Here is a 21,742-nt window from a genome sequence, read left to right on the forward strand (position 1 = left end):
ACAGCGCCATTAGTCCCTACATAAGCCACGAAGCTAATGGGACAATAATAAGTATTGTTATCACACATTTACTTCTCGATTGACTACATTTGCTCTCACAGCACGGTTATCGAGCAATTACGTCGTAGTGCCGGCTGAGCGCTGCATTTCCTGTCAGAGCACTGTAAATCAGGCAGTACTTGGTCCAGGTACGCAGGTCGGGCCGGGCTCGGGTTGTGTGCCAGAGCCCCGCGGGGCCGCGAAGCAGCACGAGGCGAGCTCCCCGCGGCCGGGGGCGGCACGGGGCGTGCTGCGGGGCCGGCTGCGGGGCCGGCTGCGGGGCTCCCCGGCCGTCCCAGCGCCCCGCCCCGCCGCCGCGGCCCCTCCTCAGGTGAGGGCCGGCCCCGCCCCGCGCCCAGGTCGGAGCCCGGAAGCCCCGAGGCCGTGGCGGCGGGGCCATGGCGGGTGCGGGGCCGCCGCTCCTCCTGCTGCTGCTGCTGCTCCTCGTCCTCCCCGCGGCCGCCGCGCTGCGCCTGCTGCTGGGCGCCGCCGCGCCGCCCTTCAGCTGCTCCCAGCCGGTAAGCGCCGGGGGGCCGGGGCAAGGCCGCGCGGGGCACCGGGGGGCCGGGGGCGAGGCGCCGGGGCCGCCTCCGCGGCGAGCGGCCGGGGCTCGGCGGGGCCGGGCGCGGCGGGCTCCGAGCGGGGCTGCGGGGCGCCGCCGGGCAGCGGGAGAGGGCGCGGGGCGGCCCCCGGTGCTGCGGCCCCCCGGCAGGCGGGAGGAGGCGCTGCGGGGCGAGAGGGGAGCCGGGGAGGTGTTGGCGTGGGGAGTGAGCCCACCGAGCTGGCTGCCGGCACAGCTCGTTGCTCTGCTGGTTTTATTTCTTCCCTTTTAGCTACGGTGCCCGTGAAGAGTTCGTACAAGAGGGGAAGGTCTGCCTTTGCCTTTTTTTCCATTTTTTCCCCACTAACAGTAGCAGTGCGTACATAAGAACTGGACAGCAAGCAGCTCTCTCCCAAGCTGGACAGCCTCCCGTGTCACCGCACGCCGCCAGCAGTGCGGGGGGCACCGCTCAGGTGTGACTGTGCACGTGTGTGTGTGTAACCCAAAGTGTTCGTTCGCTGTGGGGTGGCGGAGCTGTAAACGAGCACTGAAGCGGTGTGCTTCGTGTAGCACAGTCCGCCTGCTTTCGCTTCTTGGAAGCACTCCTAGCTCTCCTGAGAAAGGAATTTCCCCCTGCGTGAAATCGGGGTGTGCGTGGCCAGCTGCGCGAAGGAAATGTGATGCTTAGGAGCACAGACGAATCCCAGCTGGCACATCTCCCGCTTCAGAGTCCCGTACGTATGTGACGGGGTGAAGCCTGGGGCACGACTGCTGTCGGGCAGCGTGCCAGAGAAGTACCTCCCTTCCTGGTGAGCTCTGACCCGCAGGGTGCTGAGCTGACGAGCGTGTCCTGTGCCATCTGCCTGTCCTTGCAAGAGGCCAAGACCCCTCCTAAACTGTGACACTCTTCTTCTACAACCTTTTCCTGTACACATTTCCTATCCTTTGTCTACTCTGTCTGCTCTCCTAAAGTTGGGCCACGTACTTATGCTGGTTTTACCTGACCTCCCCTGTGCTGCTTTCACTCCTATTTAAAAACGCCTCTAGAAAGTGTTCCACTTCTGCAATTTTACTTTAGGCTGGGTGTTGTGCAATTACCAAGTGCAAGATCTTAGCAAATGGGAAAGAGGATATTACAAAATTGCTTAGGCATTTAACACAACAGTGGGTATCCCAAACACTGTTTGTCACATGGAGCCTGTCAGTCGCACGTCGTGGAGTTCCTGCGAGTCCCTGGTGCTTGGGCTTTGACTGACGCTGTCTTCCTGGCTGTGTTTCCTTCCCTTTTAAAGGGAACGTTAACCACTGTAACTCAGGGAGGAGTTCACCGGTACATCACCAGCTTTCACTGAGGAAACACGGTGCCCCACACTCAGGGTGCGCTCGCAGATCAGCGGCGGTGTCAGCCAGCTGCAGTGCTCGTTATTTCAACAGGCCGCCTTCCAAAATGCAGGCGGGCGTGTGAGAAATGTGTCGGCTCAGAAAGAAACCCTCTAGCAGCTTCTCTGAAAGGACCAGCACAGCTGCAGACACACGTCGGAAAGAGTGCGATCGGCCCAAGTTGCGACAGCCGAGAGCCGTTTCCCCTTCCCTTTCTGACGGTTGCGCCCCACCCCGGGTGGCTCTGGGCCCCCTCCGGGTGGCTGCGGCGGGGGGCGGTGAGACCACTTCCTCCTGCTCCCGCTGCCTCGGGGTAGGTCAGGGCAAGCAGCAGCGGTTTTCAAGCCGAACTCTGATGTGGCAGAGGCTTTTTCGGGGCTGAGGAGTGAAAGTGCTGTGTCTGTATCAGTAGACACCTGTAACTGTAACAAAAGTAAAACAAAGCGTTCGTTAGCAGGAGCTCATCTTATTAAAACGCAAGCAAATGACCTTAATGGGCCTTATTCACTACTGCTCCATCAAACCTGCCCAGCCTTCAGTAAGGCTGAATAACACAGCTGCAAACCCAGCTCTTTCCAGTAACTGTTACTTGGATGTGTCATCTCCAGGGAGGAGGGGCTGGGTTTTCTTGCTAGGCACAGGGAAGATCAACCCACATTTAAATACCCATCTGGTTGTTCACTGTGAAGTGTTTAATCACGGCGCTCAGCCACTGGGCTGTAACCGCTTCCTGACGGGCACGCCTCACGTCCCAGAGGGATGCCGTGTTTGTAACAGCCCCGCCAGCTCTAAGGGTTTGGCGAGGTGTGTGCCTGCTTTGCTCTTGGAAGTCGGTATTGCTGGCTTGGTGGGTAGTCACTACTAGTCTAGAGAAGAATGGATGCAGCATCTTTCACGAAGATGAGTGGTGGTGATATATGTGTGAAAGACTTTTCCTGGTCCATTTTTGCAAACTTTCAAATATTTCTGGACTTCTTGGCGTAAAAAAAGATTAGTGATCAAAGTTACCAAAACATGATAAAGAAAACCCTATTTATTTATTTTTTTTTGTGAAGGAACTTCAACTTTTGAGTTTGGTTTTTATTTTGCTGAGAATATGTACGAGAGAGCATTTTTCTCCATAGTTTCTAAACTAAACAACAACAAAGCAAATAAACAAAAAAGCCACAAACCATTTTTGTAGAAGATGGTTGCCTTAAACCAATCATTTTCCAGTAATTATTAATATAATGTGTTCATGTCCTATTGATCTCTGCTTCTTTGAACCGATGAATCCGGACAGGGAAACTTCAGTAAACTTCAAATCAGCCAAGCCTCGGGAGATATGCAGAATGGCTCCTAGGTGAGAGGCAGATTTGGGGAAGCTGGAGCCCTTCCCATTCAGCAGTTGCTCTTTAAAGGAAAGTTGGATGCCTGCCCAGCTTGCTTCAGTTTCTTGCTAGTTACCACAGCATCCTGCCGGGAAATCTTGGCCTCCAATTAATTTAATTGAATTGTTATGACGTGGTGCTGTTAATCGGTTTCTCTTTTTTTTTTTTTTTCCACGTTCGTATGATCTCTGCGACATATGGCCTGTTCTTCTCTGATGTCAAAAAGAAGAAAAAGGCTTCAAAAAGTAAACAAAACAATTGTTTAGCTTTCTGTGGAAACAAGACAAGTAACTGAGGGGAGTTGACTGTGCCTGTCCTTTTCTACCAGTAATAGTTTCAGCCTCACAACCTTCTTGCTCTCATATTTATGCCTGTAGCTTTGCTTGTCGGGCCTGAAAGACAATAAGAAAATGTTGAGAAGAGAACATCTCGCTTCAGGCCTCTTCCGTAACAACATGCACAGCAAGCACGCTGTGTGACTGTGGGCTTTATCTTCAGCTTTTACACAGAGCTCTGCATTTGTTGTTCCCTTTCTTCCCATTAGCTCGCCTGTCTGTTGTGTGCGGCCTGGCACACGTCTCGACTCTGTCAGTGCTTCTGACATGCTTCCACTTCTACGTGGGCGAGCAGAAAATCACCACTGCAACTTGATTTCTGTTGTATCATCTAAATTTGTGTTTGCTCAAGGAGGGAAACTAGGTTAATTGTTTCTGCTGACCACAGCTTTGTTAATGCAGCCTAAATGAGCTAGTGCATCAGATAGTGGGTCAGGTGGACCTTTACAAGGGAAAGTCAGCAATATTCTCCCCAGCACTAAGGAGGTAGCCAGTGCAAATCTAGAGGTAACTGACTTATTTTATTGCAAAAGTGGCTTGTCTTTGTCTTTAGTTTCTTCCTGTTTTCTGGCTGCCATTCTCTGGAATTACATTTTCTGGTGTAAAGTTGTGTCTGCGCTGTCGCTTCATCTTCTTCTGTTCGCTCGGTTTCCTTATGCCAACGGCGAGGACCTCCTGGCTGGATTAATTATTCTTCTAGGTGTTTGGAGTTGTTGGGTCGCCCCTGTGAGGCTTTGGGGATTGGGAAGGGAGTGGGCTAACAGCTGAACTGGTGCAAGCTGCCCTGTGGAGGGAGGATCCTTTCCCCCTGTGGTGGCAAATGTGGCCAGAAAGGAAAGAGTCTCATCTATGCTGGGAACATCACTGCGAACACCCCACCTGGAACAATACACCTGCAGGGAGAGAGAATCCACTGGTGTGCTGTGCTGGTTCAGTATTCACATTGATAATGAAACAAAAAGCAGGAATTGTAACTGTTGCTCGGTTATTTGTCTTGTCTGCTAATAAACAGAGACACTGACACAGAGATGAAAGCAGATACTGCTGCCCTCCAGGCAAATAATGCCTCATCATTTATGTAAGGGCCGTATCATGGTGCAGTTTACAATAACTGCTGATAACTGAAACAGCAGAAGGACAAAATGACTGAATATTAATTGTCAGTTTTTAACAGAAGTCATTAAGTTACAAACAAAAAAACATGGCTAGTAGCCCATTATTTTTGTCACCTGCCGTGGGCTCGCCCTGGGTAGCCGCTCAGCCCCACAGCGGGATGGGGGACAGTCAGAGGGTTACAGCAAGAAAAATCCTGGGCTGAGATAAAGACCGATTAATTGGTAAATCAAAGCAAGCAAAGCAAAATAAGGACTTTGTTCACAAGTTTCCCCCGGCAGGCAGATGTTTATCCATTTCCAGGAAAGCACGGCCTCATCACGTGTGACAGCTACTTGGGAAGGCAGAGGCTGCGACTCTTAATTTCTGTTAAATATGCATAACCTGTTTTTCAGTGCTTCAGGGTATAAATGCTCGATGGAGGATTTCTCTGCAATGGTTAAGTGGGGTGTAATTGTAAGAGTACAGTTCAGACCAACCTGGTACCTGATATTCAAATTATCGGGTTGGCTGTGACTGCTGTGACCTTTTGAGCATGCCAAAACCAGTTACATTCCCCCTGTGTTTCTCACAGGCTGACAGCAAGCGTGTAGATGCTCTCTGCTCTTGGCTACACGGCAGCTCCTCTGCCCAACGCAGGGCACGGTTGCAGGGCTGTCAGTGCCACCTGTCCTGGGGGTCCTGCAGCAGGCTGTGAGCCCAGATGGGGCAGGAGTAGGCAGGGGCTCTGCATGGGACCTGCTGACGCCTGGGGAGCAGGGGGAGTTGGCTGTTTGGGTGGCACACTTGTTTTATAAGCACCAGGACCTTAATGCCGCATCTGCCAGCTTTTGCTCAAGGTTTGAGAGGGAGCGTTGCTATTAAATTGTTTCTGCCACCAAAAAAGCAAATTATTGTCAACCCAGTCTCTATTCTATGAGTAATATTCCTGTTTGTTTTTTTCCCCAACAGGATTTAAACTGCCTCGTAGAAAATAGTAAGTTACGTTTTTTCTTTGTTAACGTCTTCTTATCAGATCATGCTTTTTTCTTCCTTTTGCCTGGGTTCATACAGCAAGCTCTTTCTACTGAAGTTGGGGAGATGTAAAGCAACTCTGTCGCTGTCGTGCAACAGCACTGCTGTCGTGCCTGGCTTTGGGAGTTTTCAGTTTGATCCATGATCAGCTCCAGCTAAAAGAAAAATGGGAAGTTCAGTCTCTTTTCCAGGGTACGGTTGGGGTGTGTGGAAAACATACAACCCAACTCATTTAGTTTGTATTTAAAAGAAGGACAGTCCGTTTGTAAAGAAATGGGAATTTTAGGACAAATTTGTCAGTATATGTTCATTACAAACTACTACGTGTATGTTAGTACTTGATGGAAAGTTAAGGTATGAACTCGAATGAAAAGAGGGTGTAAAGGGGTGCAACTGAGAGCAATGAGTAGATCGTCAGGCATGAAGCACAGTGAATTGGAAAAGGAAAGGAGTTATTGTCGGTCCTCCTGAGCGCAGGTGTCAGCGGACATACCAGGCATAAGGGGTCAAGTTTTACCAATAACACAGACCTGATACACTTCACTACATTTTTCTGTTAATGTTAAAAAAAAAAAAAAAAAAGAGCCTGTTCAGCATTCCTCCATTAGGTATGTGGAGGCATCTGGGGGTGCGGCAGAACTCCTTGGTGTTCTGGTATTGGCACGCGTATTTCTGGAGCCATGCTTGGCATGCCAGACCGGGGAACTGACTGCTGAAAATAACCAGATTTTAATGTTTTAGGCAGGAGAGAGGTTGGGTGGGATCGGGTTGGGTCATATTTCCCATTGGCAGCTAGATATAAGAATACAGCTTGGCAACAGCGAAGCCAAACTGCAGTTCCACCATTAAAATGCTGCCTTAATTGAGGATTTGGTTTAAATTCTGTCTCTTCATTCATATTATGTTTTTTTTCGCTGCAGGGAAAAGATTTGTTAGTGCTTAACATACTTCTCCATAAGGTACTTCAATTTTACCAGGTTTTCTCTAGATCTTCTTTGGTAAAATGAGCGTGTGAGGATTGTCTATTCCCTTAGCCTAAAGCCAGGCTGTCATGAGAAGGTTTAGTGTTTGTGTGGATGCACAAAATAGCTAAAGAATTACATACAGAGCTCTGCAAAGCCTCTGTAATCATTTCACCTCTTACCTTTTTTCTTTTTTGATATATTCAGAGATGACACCTGCCTGTTCGTATGATTCATAGATTACACAGCACAGCTCATGCTCAGTAGCTCTTCTGCTAGTCTTTCAGCAGTACCGTTATAAATAAATACTGTTATAAATTCGTGTTAGGTAGATGTGGCCTACCCTACGTGTGCTCAGATGTACACCAAGAAGTGTTTTGTCTGAATGGTCCTGTATACCAAATGACGCAGATATGTTTTTATTGACAGTTCTGCCCCTCTCCCACCCTGACAGTTATCAGATGCTCTATTACTAGGTATTTTATATTTATTTCTAGATTTATTTATTTTTTAAATCTTTTTTTTTAGAAAAATGCATAACGTTGGGCCTACACTCGCCTCCACAGAGCTATTTCAAACATCCAAACAGTAATGGTTTCCCACTTGCAACTCCTCCTTGGTTTGTCAGCCTGGTTCTTCCTGTGTTTGTGCTTCACTGGTACTCAGCAGAGCTATTTTTAATGTGCTCTGGTAATAAGTGAAATGTCTGACAAAAGTCTAAGTAGATCGTGTCTGTCTAATGCCTGTCATACCTGATTTCTGATGAGATTACAGGACCTGTTTTCCCTAGTACTGTACAGACGGACATAAATCATTTTTCTGTCCAGCGGGCTCATTAGTTTAGGCGAGGTGTAACGAGCAGTCACTGGAAGGTTCTAAAAATTAATTACATTGTTTTAAAAAATGCTTGGGCATCTGACATTATCATTGGAAGGCTTGAAATTAGCACTGGTCTTCTAACACATCTGTTTTAGCGATGAGATATTGACTTGCTGCAGGAGACACTGAGTTCAGAACATTACAGGTAATTTATAAAGTGTTTGCATGCTGAAAACTACTTTTTTGAGCAGTGAAGCAGTCTGTCGTGCAGATTTACCCCTCCGTGTTGCCGTCACCAATAGGGCAGACAACTGCACTTAAGCAGGCTTCCCTCTGCCCTGCTCTGAATAACAGCTTTTGCTTGCTGGGCAGGTACCTGCATAGAGAGAAGCTGGCTGCAGAATCAGACCTGGACACCTTCTGCCCCCAGCAGTCTTCGTGTCTCCTCTGAAGTTTTCCGTCAGACGGATGGAGAGCTGCTCCCCGTGCTTCGGATAGAGTGGAAAGTGGCCACCGATGGTAAGAGGTGGCTGTGGGATGTGGAGCAGAGCAATGAGGTGCGGTCTAGTAAGGACAGGGAGGAGAACTGTGATGTGAAAACTTTCACTGGTCTAGTTGTGGAAGGACAACTTTGAAATTTGGGTGTTTGGCTGCTTTGCTTTGTTTTGGTTTCGTTTGAGGAGTGGTTTTGGTTTTGTTTTTGGTTGTGTTTTGTTTTGAAGACTGAATCTGAGCTTTGAGTATGCTGGGTATTCAAGAATTGAAAATGTTCCCATGCATGTGGGATAATGACATTTAAAATGGGAAGGGCTGATAAAAACAAACTGAAGAACAGCATGTACCTTTCCCACAGTAGTAAGGGGAAAAGGGAGGTTTGCAGTGCAAGCTGTGGCCTTTCAAGGCAATAATAGTGACTGCAGCATTCTCATGCAGTTGAATTACATCTACAAACTGAACAAATGACAATTAATTTGAGAGCATGTCTATAGTAGTTTATGTGATGTTAACCCAGTGCAAGTGCCTCCCATTTAGGGCAATCTAGTCCTTGTAACTTCTAAATTTCCTATATGCATGTATGTCTTGGTAAAGGACTAATTGTCTTATTGGAAGCTTAACAAGTACCAGTTGGTCAAGTTTTCTTACTCTCCAAATAAATTTGATGCTTTTTTGTTTATGGCGTTGTGCTTGTGTGCTCTCATCCATAATTTTTGCACTGATTCAAGACAGAATTAAGCACATTTGTTTCCTGCTTCTGCAAGACCTATGTCTGAGGGTGGTATAGAGTTGTTATCTCAGTATAGCTGTAGTAGCACAGAAGCAGGAATGACTCAGGTAACACTATCATTTGAAGTAGCCATGGTTATGAACTTTCTCATTGTTTTATTTAGTACAAACAATCCCAGTATTTGCTCTGGTGCCAAAACTGTGTAAAGCAGTGTTGAGAGGCAGAGCTAAACAGGGCACCAAACCCGTGAACTGCCAGAACATCTGGAAGATGCAGTTGCTTTCTGCTGTGCCCCTTTGTTTGCCAGGGTGGGGCTCTTGCTGTGCAGGACAACCTGTAGTGGTGTTAGTCACCAGCAGTGGTGTCAGTCAGCCCTGCACGCTCGCTGTTTTCATGGCCAGTTATCTCTGTGTTGGGGTTCCCAGCGCTTCAAAAGGAGTCAGACTGTGACAAGAGTAAGCACGGTGGTGGTCTCTGTGGGGGTTGCAACCTGTACATGTGCAGCTGACAGGAAAAGGAAAACTTCTCTCTCTGCCCTGTGCCTGCAGCTAGCATCCGGTACCTCCGAGGGGCAGAGCTGGCTGTGATGCAAGTGAGCAGCAATCAACAGATCTGCGCCCAGTTTGAGTTTCAGAACAAATTACCACTTCAGGTCCGTCCGGATGGAGGCCGGGTGAGTGCCAAGGACCTCAAACCACTTACTCTAGTCCAGGGCTTTGGTTCTGCTTTCCCTATTTTATAGCAAGGCTACCTTTTGTTTTTTCCATTAAGTACAGGCTGGTTAGTCAGAAGAGCTGATGTAACAATCAGGATATTGGCCTTGAGACCTGGTTTCATTTCCAGTTTGTTTTATGCTTGCATGTAACAATGTACAATCTGCCTGCTTACCTTGGTTTCTCTTTCACTTTTACCATTCTCAGGGTTTAAGTATTGTTGCTCTCGGTGCCTAGCATGTATCACTGTTCTAGGTGTTGCTTAAAGCAATTGTTTGTTGCCACAAACAATTGTGGCAGTTTTTGCGTTCTGCTTAATCATCATGACACTTAACAGCCTCTGTAACTCAATCTTTCGTTTTACTATCCTCTCTCTCATATACTCTTTTGCTGTGGAGTGTCAACCTGGTCGTTCCAGCTTATGCTCTCTTTAGGGAGAGAGCATAAGCTGGAAGGATTTATGGATGCTTAGGAAAGTGATGAGCATCCACAGCTCCCCTCATGAACAAGAGGAATTTGGAGCTGGGTCTTTACCACACGGAAGTGGATGAAGGTTGTCTTACCCGCTGGAGCCATTGCCTCTCCCAGAATTTGCACAGCACTGCTGATACGTGGAAAACAATACAAATTTAACAATATATATCTATGGAAAGGCCAAGTACAGAACAATGCATGTGCAAGTGCAATTCTAAATGCTTAGCACTTGCACAGCACGGCAAGATTTATACAGGACTAAACTTTTAGTCTCAAAACTGCATATTCTAGCCTAATCTCCTTACGTCAATTCAGAGTGTAGTTCAATGGGAACTGCATAAAGTTATTTGGCATGAGACCCTTGTATCAGCTCAGGGATCCCAAGAGATAGCTGTTTGCTTCTTTTTTTTTCCCTCCTCATTCCAAACACAAGAATTTGAGACAGACCAGAGGAATGGTACATTTAATGAATTTCAGTTCCTTTTCTTTTTTTTTTTTTACAGTCAAGCTTTAGAAAAAAGATCATATAAGATGAGGCAACACAATGCACCCCCTCAGCTGTTAATTTCAGTGCCTTGATAGCGCAGCATTTTCAGTTTACATCCTTGAATGTGTTTTGTTTTCAGTGGAATTTCACTTTTAACCGTTTTGAGGTGGAACCTGGCCAAACTTATCAAGTGACTGTCTACCACCTGCCCAAATTGAGCGTAGATGGAGACTACAATTGCAAGTCCACGTCTCTCACGATGCCTGGTAAGAGATGCTCTAGTTTTCCCGGGCCTTGAACTTAGGGCTTTGTTTGACAGTTTATGGACCTGTTTTTTTCCAGACCAAGCCCGTGAACTGTGAGCAAGTTTGGTAATAAGGTGATAATGTTATAAGAACTTGGTGTCCTTTCTGAATACTGCTGTTTTGAATGTCTGTGGTGTTAATATTTCTACAATACTCCCTTGTTTTATATCCAAAGTGCATGTATCATTTGGGCTACAAGACTGTCCTTTTTTTTTTCTGGGATCCTGTGTCCAGCAGTTTGTCCAATCTCTACTTGGAATAAGGTGCACATGGAGGGACAATACTGTGAAGACAAGACATTTTGATTCTGTTTGACAGTAGTTCCTGCATGGAAGATACTGCTATAAAAAATGTTGCGCTCTATAGAAAGCTAGACAAAGCTGTGGACTTGGGGCTCTGAATTGAGACATTGTGTTTGTAGCTCATTAAGAATTCTGCTACAGTGATGTCTAAACAGAAAGTTGTAAGTAAACCTGAAAACTAGTACAGGTGCCACGTTGAAGGGCTCTTTGAAGATAGGTTACATCTCCTGAATTTTGTTACTGAAAAGGTACAAAGATATTTGGCCTAAATGAGTAGAGTAGGGCTGTAGACTAATCTCTCATGTTCTCTGCAGACTATCATCGCTGCTTTTATTTAATTTTAAATCTTTCAGACTTGCCCCTCTGCTTGTAGAAACTGGAAGTACAGACCAAAATGTCCAAATCAGAACAAGTTAAATTCGGTTCCTAATACCAATTTTTAGGCACGTGAATTTTGACTTCAAAGGCACAAATGGGCATGACTTACTGAGAAACTTGGTAGAGCTGACTGCCTGACCCTTTCTTGTGTATGTGAAAATTTTCTTATAACTAAAGAAGAACTTGTTTTCCCTGAAGATGCTGAGCATCTGCAGTGCCCTCTGGCTGCACTGACTACTTTATCAATACATTCAATATACAGCTTAAAAAATGTTTCATAATTTTCTTCTTGCTTATAGTTGACAACATGACTTCATTATAAAATGACAATATATGTGGTGTGTCAGTCGGTGTCAGCGGGAAAAGGAGAAGGGGACACTCAGTTTTCAGCCATCCTGTATTTTATCATACGTGGTCATACTGAGCTTTCTGGTTTTGTCCTGTGCTGCTCCTCAGAAACCTAATGCATTGTGTCAAGGTCAGCAGTGGCAAGGAGCTTTGCTGGCTAGAGCTTACCTGTGAATTACAGGGGCATGAACTTGAAAGTTGGAAACTAAGATCTGTAATGTTTTCTTTCAACTGTTTAAGCAAACCATTGTAGGGAGTTCTTTCTTTTCCTTTGTGTCCAAGCCCTGGAGGAGAGACACAGTTTAAGTTTAGACTTGTAAATCCCACATTGCTAAATGTTGAATGTGTGACTCCAGATTTGAATCTGAAAAAGGTCCCGAAGAGCAGGGCCAATCTGCTAAATTAAGCTCAGAATTGTAAATGTGAAAAAGTATTTTGGGATCAAGAAAGACTCCAACTTCATAGTTTTCCTGAGGCAGAATGCTTTTTAGAGGAAACTATGGCTGCAACACTCAGGGTCCAGAGTTCAGTATGAAGTTTTCATTCCACTGTGACTTTCTCTGTACAAGTCTTCTATTAGCAGGGCTTGTCAAATATTACTGTCTTAATAAATACTGCATGTTTTTAGACTTTTCTTATTAATATCTCTATTTAGGAAAAAAAAACAGTGGAGGGGCTAGTTTATACATTGGAAACTGATATTATTCTGCTGTAGAATTTTTCTACTTCTTTGAAACAAAGGTCTACTCATCAAGGTAGGCTCAGTTAGGTGTCTGGCTTCTGATAAGAAAATGTGTGTTTTTTCTAAATGGCAGTACAATGTTTCTGACTGGTCACTGGTGTTATGTCTTGCAGACTGCAATGACTCTCTGATGAAAAGAACCACCCCGTGTATACAGACAGGTAAGAATTTGTCTGAGCTGTGTAGTCATGAGTGCCCTGCTGAAATGCTTCTGACAGTTAAGAAACACGGGAATATCCGCACCACTTCCAGGCAGCCTGTGGGAGCCCAGGATCCAAGCTAAAAGTCTAGATGATATGACTCTGCTTGTGAGCTTTAACCCATGGATGGAGTCAACCCGATACCAAATTCATGTGACCAGTTTCCTGAATGAGAAGAAATGTAAAATGATCACACGCGAAGTCACAGAGGTAATTACCTTATAAATGATATCAATTATATCTTCTGTGGTAATTTAAGCATTTCTGTAAGAGTTGCTAAACAAGGAGTTGGAGCCAAGGTGTACAAAATCTACTGAATGCACTTGAACTGCAATTTTCAAGGTGTTCTTCTCAGATTATCATCTTGCCTTTGGAAAAGGGAAATTTCTTTCAATTTGGTGGATAAAAGATCAAAAAGAGGTTCTCAAAGATATGTTTTCTAATGCATGGAGCAGTCTGTCAGCAGTGAGGTCAGATCAAGAATGAGCATTTGTAACAGGTGCTTCACTTAAACTGACAATCAATTCCTGCAGGTTTTACAGCCTGTGTTGCTGAGAAGCTCAAAGCAGATGCAGTTTGCTGACATAAAACTCCCTTTTCAGGCATCTGAGGGAGGAGGGATACTGAATATTTGTTACAAGTCCCCACCCTTCCTTGGGGGAGGGCAAATAAGCTGGCATTCAGCTTGATTAATCTTTCCATTCCTTCCATACTTCAAAGTTTTCGTATTCCATGTACTGATAGGTGGTGGTGTTACTGACACAAGCAGGTACTGCTGTGTGCACATTTCCCTGGCAGAGAGTAACATGCCTCATTTTTGAGTATCTCTACTAAGCGTTGTAAAGAATATATTTACATTATCATTTTATTATTTTGTTATTTTGCAGGTAACAAGGACAACTTGTCCTCTGTTCAAGTGTCCAGAGGCATCAATGTTGACAGCTTTTTTAATTAAACACATGAGGAACTTTGTTAATCATACATTTACACATTTAAAACCTTAGACATTAACATTGTTAAGAAACTGTAAGCTTAACATATTTGAAGTTATGCAGTGTATAAACTTAATTATGTTTCCTGTTACCTGTGCAGCCTTAGCCTGCTCTTTCACTTGCGTAACCGTATCAGTCATATGTGACACCTGCAGTGATGGTGGCCAGACCATTTATCTGTTTCATTCTTTGTGGGTCTGTCGTTGCCTTTTTTTTTAAAAAAAAAAAAGGGGGGGGGGGGGAATTTATGCTTCTTTGTAACACTCCATATTCTCATCTCAACTTCTTTTCTTTTTCCTGCTTTCATTCCATTTTCTTCTTCCATCTGTTAACTCACATCTGATTTCTGCAGGGCGAACTACAATCACAAGCGAATGTCACAATCAAAATGGAGAAGAACTTAAGAGCTTGCTGCAGCTATGAAGTACAGGTGGGGTCTTACTGTTGTCCCTATGTTCCTCCTTCCTCAGCAAGGCAGTGTGCAGTTTAGGAATGTTACGGTTTTGTCCAGTGTTCTGTTCTGAGATTTGGAGATTAGCCATTGTCTACATGAGGAAAATGATTTTATCAAAAAGATTTTATTTTTTTTACATAAATGTCTTCTCTGTAGCTAGTGGCCTTTCTTAGTGTAGGGTTGCCAAGTCAGGGAATGGCAGGTGTGCCACCCCAGGAGCTCACTGCCTTGTTAATGTATAGTGAATAACATAAGAATTCTTGATTAATCTTGTTTTTGAAGTGGAAATGGGAATTCTGTGTACCTGTGCTAAAACACAGGGATTGCAGAGGTAAGGGGAAAATCAAGTTATAACAGAATTGCTTTTAAGAATAGCTTCTGTATTCTGAATTTATTTTGACTGCAGATTCAGCCATTCTTTGCAAACTGTGGCACAGACTGCCTGAGACACTCTACTTTCATCCCATGTACACCAGCTCCAAGTGAGTACTCCTTTTCTCTAAATTAGATTCTAATTGTTTTACAGATGAGAGCTGAATTTTTTAATGAAACTCTAATCTTTTGCAGGTACAGACCCATCAGGTAAGAAGCTCCTCCAGTACCCTGAAACTTCTCTTGCTTCTCTTTTACTGTCATATAGAGTACCAAATGATCCTCCCTGACCCAATGAGCAGGAAATGTCCCCTTGTACCACTGAGTTCAGAATGAATTGTATTAGAGATACTTCGCCATGCTTGAAGAAGGCAAGTATTTGTATGCAGCATGAATTTTTTTATGCAGCATGAATCTTAGAGAGCAATTTTTTTCAGAGGTACTTCACTTGCATAAAATTCTTTGAGAAACACTTTTGACAAGAAGAGTCTTAATATGAAACACTATCTGTCACTTTGCTTAGTGTTAAAAATTTTGCATAATATAAAGCAGCTCTTGGAGAGAATAGCTTGCATATATTCATTTTTATGAATGTCAAGATAAATCATACGCATAATGATTTAACATCTTTTTTTGGCTGCACCAAAACCTGTAAGGTGCTGGTTTTGCTAGAGATGTAAAAAGGAAAAAATACCTGAGTCTGAAAAAAAATGCTTCACCTAAAATCATAAAAATTTTTTGAAGAAGTATTACGTGAAACAGGCAGGACATGGGCAGCATGCCTGTCAAAGCTGGATAAACACTGATTGCTGTGTACAGAGGAAGGTTATTGGTTTGTGTTTTCAATGTGTTGCACATATGGTTCTTTGTGGAGCACGCCTGTGGTGCAGAGCATCATCATGAAAACAGGATGTCATACCACCTGCGGTATGTTGTAAGGGTGAAGTACTGGATTACCCATTGGTTTGGGCAAAGCCGTGGTCCTTCTGCCTTGGCCCCTGCTGTTCGAGAAGCTTCTGTTCCCGAGTGAAATTCATTATTTGTATAAAGTAATGTCTGAGTGCTCTTTTTGTACCACAGATGATATGATTATATGGCTCTACTGGTGTATCACTGGGATCTGTGTATTTCTTGTGGGATCAGTCATAACAGGTGTCATTTGTATGACCAAAAAGCGAGCAGGTAAGACTCATACCACCTAGAAACAAAAGACTCAGTGCTAAAAATATTTTTCCTACTTCCGTAATTATTCCTCTTACTATTTTCTTCCTTGCCATTCTGATGTACTGCCACTAAAATAATGCCTATGTAAACACTTTACTCTGTTCTACATTGTGGGACTTGTAGCAGCCTAATACCATCCACCTAGTTAAGTAAAGCTGTCAGTGAATTATGCTGTCTGATACTCCGTTTTCATAAAGCTTAAGAGCTCATAAGGGAAAAATAAACCTCATAGTTCAGCCCTTTGTTTCCTGCAGATTGCTACAGATCTCCTCTCCATTTATTTTTCTTCTGCATTTTGTAAGAGTTTTGCAAGGCAGAAGCTTCCTGTTTGTCCAGAACATGGTCTTTCCCCTGTCCACCAAAGTCTCTGCAAAATTCATTTTCATACTATTTTGAGTTTAAGTAATGTTTTTCAGTGAATGTGGAAGAAGAATAGTCACAAAGGTCACAAAGATATGCTTTGTGCAGGCTGGAAAACTGAGTGATTAAGAACTAATTCCTAGTCTTTTGTGCTGTAACTATGGGGCAGTTATCGTAGGGAAACTGTGCAACTCACAACTGCGAGTTGTGCAACTGTGCTTTTACCTGAGAGGAGTAATTGGAGATATTTTGGAAAAATTCTTAGTATAAAATCTAACTGTAACATTTAGCTGGGGACATTTTAGTCACCTCCTTAGAGAAGCCTCTTAAGAAAAAAACTCTCTCTAAAAAAAAAAAAAGCCTCTTCTCTTTAACGAGAAGTAGGAGAATGTTTGGAGGTTCTGTACTTTTTGAGAGGCTGTCCAGATCTGGGGAAGATGGAGAAAATGGGTTGTGTGTGCATTCCTTCTCCTCTCCAAGGGAAAATGTAGTGAAGTAAAATTGGCTGTAAAAGAGTCTTTGTTCATTTAGTATACTTCTTATTAGGCTTCTCCCTCCCCATGTCATCTTCATCCCCATGCTACTAAAGAGTTTGGTTTTTGAATGTAACTTTTGGAAGGGGTTGTCATTTGAAGGGGCTAATTTTATTTCTTGTTTTCAGAACTGACAGTGACTTTCTCTCTCTTCCAGGACACCAGCGAGGGAAATGCAGCCACCATGATTTGCAAACTGGTAAGATGTCCTGCTTGTGTGCTATCACATGCATGTAATATATTCTGGAAGTCTTGGGCAGTTGTCTAAAAAGGGATTCTCCTGTGTTCCTGTAGCATTGGACAGAGGATATGGAAGTTGGAATGCTGTCTTTGGCAGATTTGAGATAATTGTTTTGTAAAGTGATGGGGTTTTTTGACACATCTGAGGCTGTACTGGCAAAAGAACCCTTGATAATCATTTAAGCAATAGGAACAGGAGATTGTTTTGGGGTGCACTCACCTCTCCAGCAGGGAACATATATTTTCAAGCCTCTTAGAGCCAGTGTGTTTTACTTTTGTGTGGTGAAATTACATGAACCACCCAAGCATTATTATAAATCATAGCTCCACTGTCTGGGCTTTAATACAAAAGTTCCGCAATAAGGCGTTGCCTGCATATGTTACTAAAATAGCTTCAAAACTGGTGGTCGCTAGAACCTTTTGTTAACATCCTCCTGTGTTGATTGCTACTGGTTTGCATCATTACAATTTCAAGAATGTGGCTGGGATTGATATTTTTCTGTCTCTCAGCAGTACCATCTACTGACCTTCCTCTGCCACCCTTAAAGCCTCGAAAAGTTTGGATTGTGTACTCTGCCGATCACCTGCTGTATGTGGATGTGGTACTGAAGTTTGCCGAGTTTCTGATGACTGTCTGTGGCACCGCTGTAGCCTTAGACCTGCTAGAAGATCATCAGATCTCAGAGTTGGGGCCATTACCCTGGCTTACTCGACAGAAGAAGGAAATGGAAGACCTATCTTCAAAGATCATCATCTTATGCTCACGAGGCACCCAGGCCAAATGGCAGGCCATGCTTGGGAGCGTGCCTGTTTGTCTCAAGCAAGATCAGCAAAAGCCAACGGGAGATCTGTTCACCCCTGCCTTGAATTTGATCTTGCCAGATTTCAAGAAGCCAGCCTGTTTTGGAATGTATATAGTCTGCTATTTTGATGGGATAAGTAGTGAGAAGGATATACCTGATCTGTTCAACGTCACATCCAGGTACCAACTGATGGACAAGTTTGAGGATGTTTATTTTCGGATTCAGGACTTAGAGAAGTTTGAACCTGGGCGCATACATCGAATCCAGGAAATCACAGCTGAAAATTACATTGATACCCCTAGTGGGAGGAAATTGAAAGAAGCGGTACAAAAATTCAGGAACTGGCAGATGGAACACCCAAACTGGTTTGAGGCTGAAAGCATCTGCCTGGATAATGAAGAAGAGTTGCAGTCCCTAAACAGAGAGAGCCAGGTGGATTCATTGCTAAGTGAACCAGGTGGAATTGTGAAACAGCAGCTGCACCTACGGGAGCCTGACCCTAACTGCTGTTATGTCGTCAACCTCCACATGCACGAAGGTGAGAGCAGGGGCTGTAAACTACAGCCTCAGCTTAATCTGTGTGGAGATCCAACTTCTCAGATGATGGTCATTCCTATGGATGAGGCCCCTCAAGTTCAGGTAGTGGAGCCTGTCTCTTCCATGGAAGATAAAAATATACTTGGTCATCATGTGCTGAGTAACGAGGACTGCATGGAAGGAGTTCCTCTTCTAGAGGCAAGTTTTCCAATGAGGAATAACGTCATCCTCCATGAGGACTGTGAAGTTCCAGCAAGAGATGACCAGAGTCCTGCAAACCTCTCAGGTGAACTGAGGCACCATCTGAATGGACTCATGTACTCTTTTTATCAGCAGAATGTCATTCCTTCAGATCCATCTTTCTGCCAAGAGGAGGCTGACAAGCAGCACCAGTTGGTCTTCGATGACCAGTGCAAAGACCAAAGACAGTCAGTCCAGTCAGACCAGGGCTACATCTCTAGATGTTCTCCTTTGCCTCCCGATGACCTTGTGGAGGAGGAGGAGGAGGAAGAGGACGAGGAGGAAAACAAGGTGGCCTTTCATGAACTCTCTTCAGAGGTCTTGAACAGTCTAAAGAGCCTCCAGCAGCAGCTTTTTTTCCAGGACATTCAGCGGAGCTCTGAGTGGGGTTATCCAGCTGAGCTGATAGACATGAGCCAGTCTTCAGAGGGCTGTTAGGTTTTATCTGGGATCTGCTCCATTTGAAATGCACAGATGGAAGGCAGTACCACACACAATGCTGAAACTGCATTTCCAGCACCATTCTTGTCCTGGTGTTACAAATGACTTGTTGGTGGGCTCTTCCTGTCTGCTGCCGGGAGGCAGGATGGCCTGGCAGGTGGGCAACAATCTCTGCTTCTAATCTCTGTATGGAGAGAAGCATCAAATACTAGCCATCACTGTGAGAGAAGAGGCAGTTTACATGGAGAAATGCATTGTATTGAATCCTCACTCACTGACTGCAGAAAAATTATTGTGGTTCATCCACTTGTGCCTTCAGAACTCCCTACAACTGTACTGGTTTTATTGTACTTGGACAGAAATCAAGGCCAGGAGTTGGAGAGTAGATTTACATAGGATGGCAAACTTTGCATTGCCAACTTAATAAATATTTTAAATATTTTGTTGTAAATACTGTGTTAAAGATCTGTGCCTTAAACTTCAGCTAGATTGGGGCTGTCTCTAAAGAATCACAGAATGGTTAAGGTTGGAAGGCACCTCTGGAGGTCTTCTGGTCCAACAGCCCTGCTCAAGCAGGGCAACCTAGTGCAGGTTGCACAGGTCCCATGTTCAGACAGCTTTTGAATATCTCCAAGAAGGGAGACTCTATAACCTCTGGGCAACCTGTCCCAGTGCTCAGTCACCTGCACAATAAAAAAGTGTTTCCTGATGTTCGGAAGGAACCTCCTGTTTTCGTGTGTGCCTGCTGTCTCTTGTCCTGTCACTGGGCACCAATGAAAAGAGCCTGGCTCTGTCTTCTTTGTACCCTTCTTTCAGGTACTTATGTATATTGATAAGATCCCCCCCAAGTCTTCTCTAGGATGAACAGTCCCAACTCTCGTCATAAGGGAGATGCTACGGGCCCTTGATCATCTTTGTGGCACTTCATTGGAATCTCTCCAATATGTCCATGTCTCTCCTGTACTGAGGAGACTGGCACTGGATAAGTGCTCAAGGTGTGGTCTCTCAAGTGCTGAGTAGAGGGAAGCTTGACCTGTTGGCAGTGCTTTGCCTAATGCAGCCCAGGATGCCATTAGCCTTCTTTGCAGCAAGGGCACGTTGCTGGCTCACGTCCAATTGGTGCCCACCAGGACCCCCAGGCCCTTTTCTGCCAAGCTGCTTTCCAGCTGGGCGGCCCCCAGCACGTCCTGGTGCCTGGGGCTGTTCCTCTCCAGGGGCAGGGCTCTGCAGTTCTCCTCATGGGACTCGATGAGCTTCTGTTGGCCCACTTCTCTAACCTGTTGAGGTCCCTCTGGGTGGCAACAAGACCTTCTGGTGTATCAGCCACTCCTCACAGTTTTGTATCATCTGTAAACTTGCCGAGGGTAAGCTTTGCCTTATCTTCCAGATCATTAATGAAAATTTTAAAAAGGACTGGAGCCAGTATTGCCTCCTGGGATGCTAGGATAGGGGAATGTGTACCTTGAGCAGATACTGTTTGAGAGCAGAGATTATTACTGAGTTAGCAGTGGCTGAGCAAAAATGAGTGAGATGTTCCTTGTGTGGGTATAGACTCAAGCACGGGTATTTCAGGCTAACCATTGTGGAAACTTCTTAATAATAGACTAAGGGGTTGATCTTCCCGGAGCCGTGATGGTAACTCCCGATCTTTCAAAAAGATTGGGCTGGATGCACTAAAAAGAGTTGTTCCCTGCAAGTAATTGCACGTTGGCCCCCGTAGCATAGACTGGGCAGTGGGCTAGTCGAGGCAGGCATTTACCTTCCTTGTTACCACAGTTTCTGCAGTCCAGCCTGCTGGATAATGGTTTGAACACAAGGCCTTTCTGCCTTGCATTCAGACAAGCTTGTTGTCTTCTTGTCTATGTTTACTTGTCAAATCTTGTGAGCTTTTTTTTTATTTCAGATTTTGAAAGTCTGATCTCAGAAAATAATCTGCTCTTTTGACTTGCAACCAATATTGTATTACGCGTATTTTGTAATTGTATTTGTTTATAACTTGTGTTTTGTTTCTTAAATTAAAAACAAGAATACTTTTTGATATATTTACTTAACTACTCTCCTGTCCTCAATTCTGCCTAATTCCTTAGGTTAGTGTTTCTTCTAGAAATTTGAGACAAACCTGAGGCAGAACCAGAACTGAACCAGCTGACAAACACCAAACCGTGCCTGCAAGGTGCTTATGAATACAGCTGCAGACCTTCTTATGGGAGGGGCGTGTGTGTCCCTGCAAAATGGGTGTTACAGAAGTGGAATGTTTGTAATTTCTGTGCAGGGCTTGTCAGTGAGGCAGGGCTGTTAAGAGAGCTGGCTTTCTCTGCAGCTAAATGCCTAGAAAAACAGAGAGAGGGACAGTCTCTGCACACATCCAAACTTCAGACTCGGTGCCACCTTCATTTCCTGTCTGCACAAGACCTAATCCAGCAGGAGCTCAGCAAGTGGTAACTGTGAGCTTGGTGTTTCTCCAGTGGGAACCCATTTCTCAGATTATGTGAATAATTGTCATCTTGCTGATCCCAGTTCTTGAAATTTCTTTTATCTTACAGCAATTAGCATTTAAATATATTTTTTTTTCCCATGAGCCCTTTTCAAGTGGTATTCACTTCTGTAAATCATTTAAGTAGGAAGCTCAGAAGTGTCATCTGGATTTTTTTTGCCTTTGTCATTCCCTTCTCAAGTAGTCCCTGTGGTGTTGCAGCTTTTAGGATTCGGTTTCACTTGCAAGAAGTTTGTTTGACGGAAAAATCCAGACATTATTTTAGCATTCCAATGTGAGGAAAGCAAGTAACTCTAATGCATCTG

At 44.6% G+C, this 21,742-nt stretch overlaps 1 protein-coding gene across 2 annotated transcripts; it reads left to right on the forward strand.

Annotated features, from left to right (window-relative positions):
- The first annotated feature begins 348 nt into the window (after positions 1 to 348).
- On the forward strand, positions 349 to 20,991 carry IL17RA (interleukin 17 receptor A). 2 transcript variants are annotated; one of them, XM_083821292.1, is made up of 13 exons: positions 349 to 557; positions 5,730 to 5,754; positions 7,946 to 8,092; positions 9,347 to 9,471; positions 10,612 to 10,738; positions 12,661 to 12,708; positions 12,800 to 12,957; positions 14,092 to 14,169; positions 14,600 to 14,675; positions 14,761 to 14,775; positions 15,646 to 15,747; positions 16,840 to 16,881; positions 17,433 to 20,991. In XM_083821292.1, the coding sequence occupies exons 1-13, from the start codon at positions 438 to 440 to the stop codon at positions 18,938 to 18,940; spliced, it is 2,571 nt and encodes an 856-aa protein (XP_083677418.1). In that variant the 5' UTR covers positions 349 to 437; the 3' UTR covers positions 18,941 to 20,991. The 2 variants fall into 2 exon arrangements, with proteins under 2 accessions (XP_083677418.1, XP_083677419.1); XM_083821293.1 differs by having other exon boundaries at positions 17,436 to 20,991.
- The last annotated feature ends 751 nt before the right edge of the window (positions 20,992 to 21,742 follow it).

The sequence above is a fragment of the Anser anser genome, assembly GCF_964211835.1.
Source record: "Anser anser genome assembly, chromosome: 1".
NCBI classification, from domain to species: Eukaryota; Metazoa; Chordata; class Aves; order Anseriformes; family Anatidae; genus Anser; species Anser anser.

Bases quoted from the DNA above. Each gene is read 5' to 3' on its own strand.
- IL17RA (XM_083821292.1), top strand. From the start codon at position 438: ATGGCGGGTGCGGGGCCGCCGCTCCTCCTGCTGCTGCTGCTGCTCCTC. The intron at 10,739-12,660 runs GTAAGAGATGCT...TATGTCTTGCAG, and splicing joins CACGTCTCTCACGATGCCTG to ACTGCAATGACTCTCTGATG. The intron at 15,748-16,839 runs GTAAGACTCATA...TCTCTCTTCCAG, and splicing joins TATGACCAAAAAGCGAGCAG to GACACCAGCGAGGGAAATGC.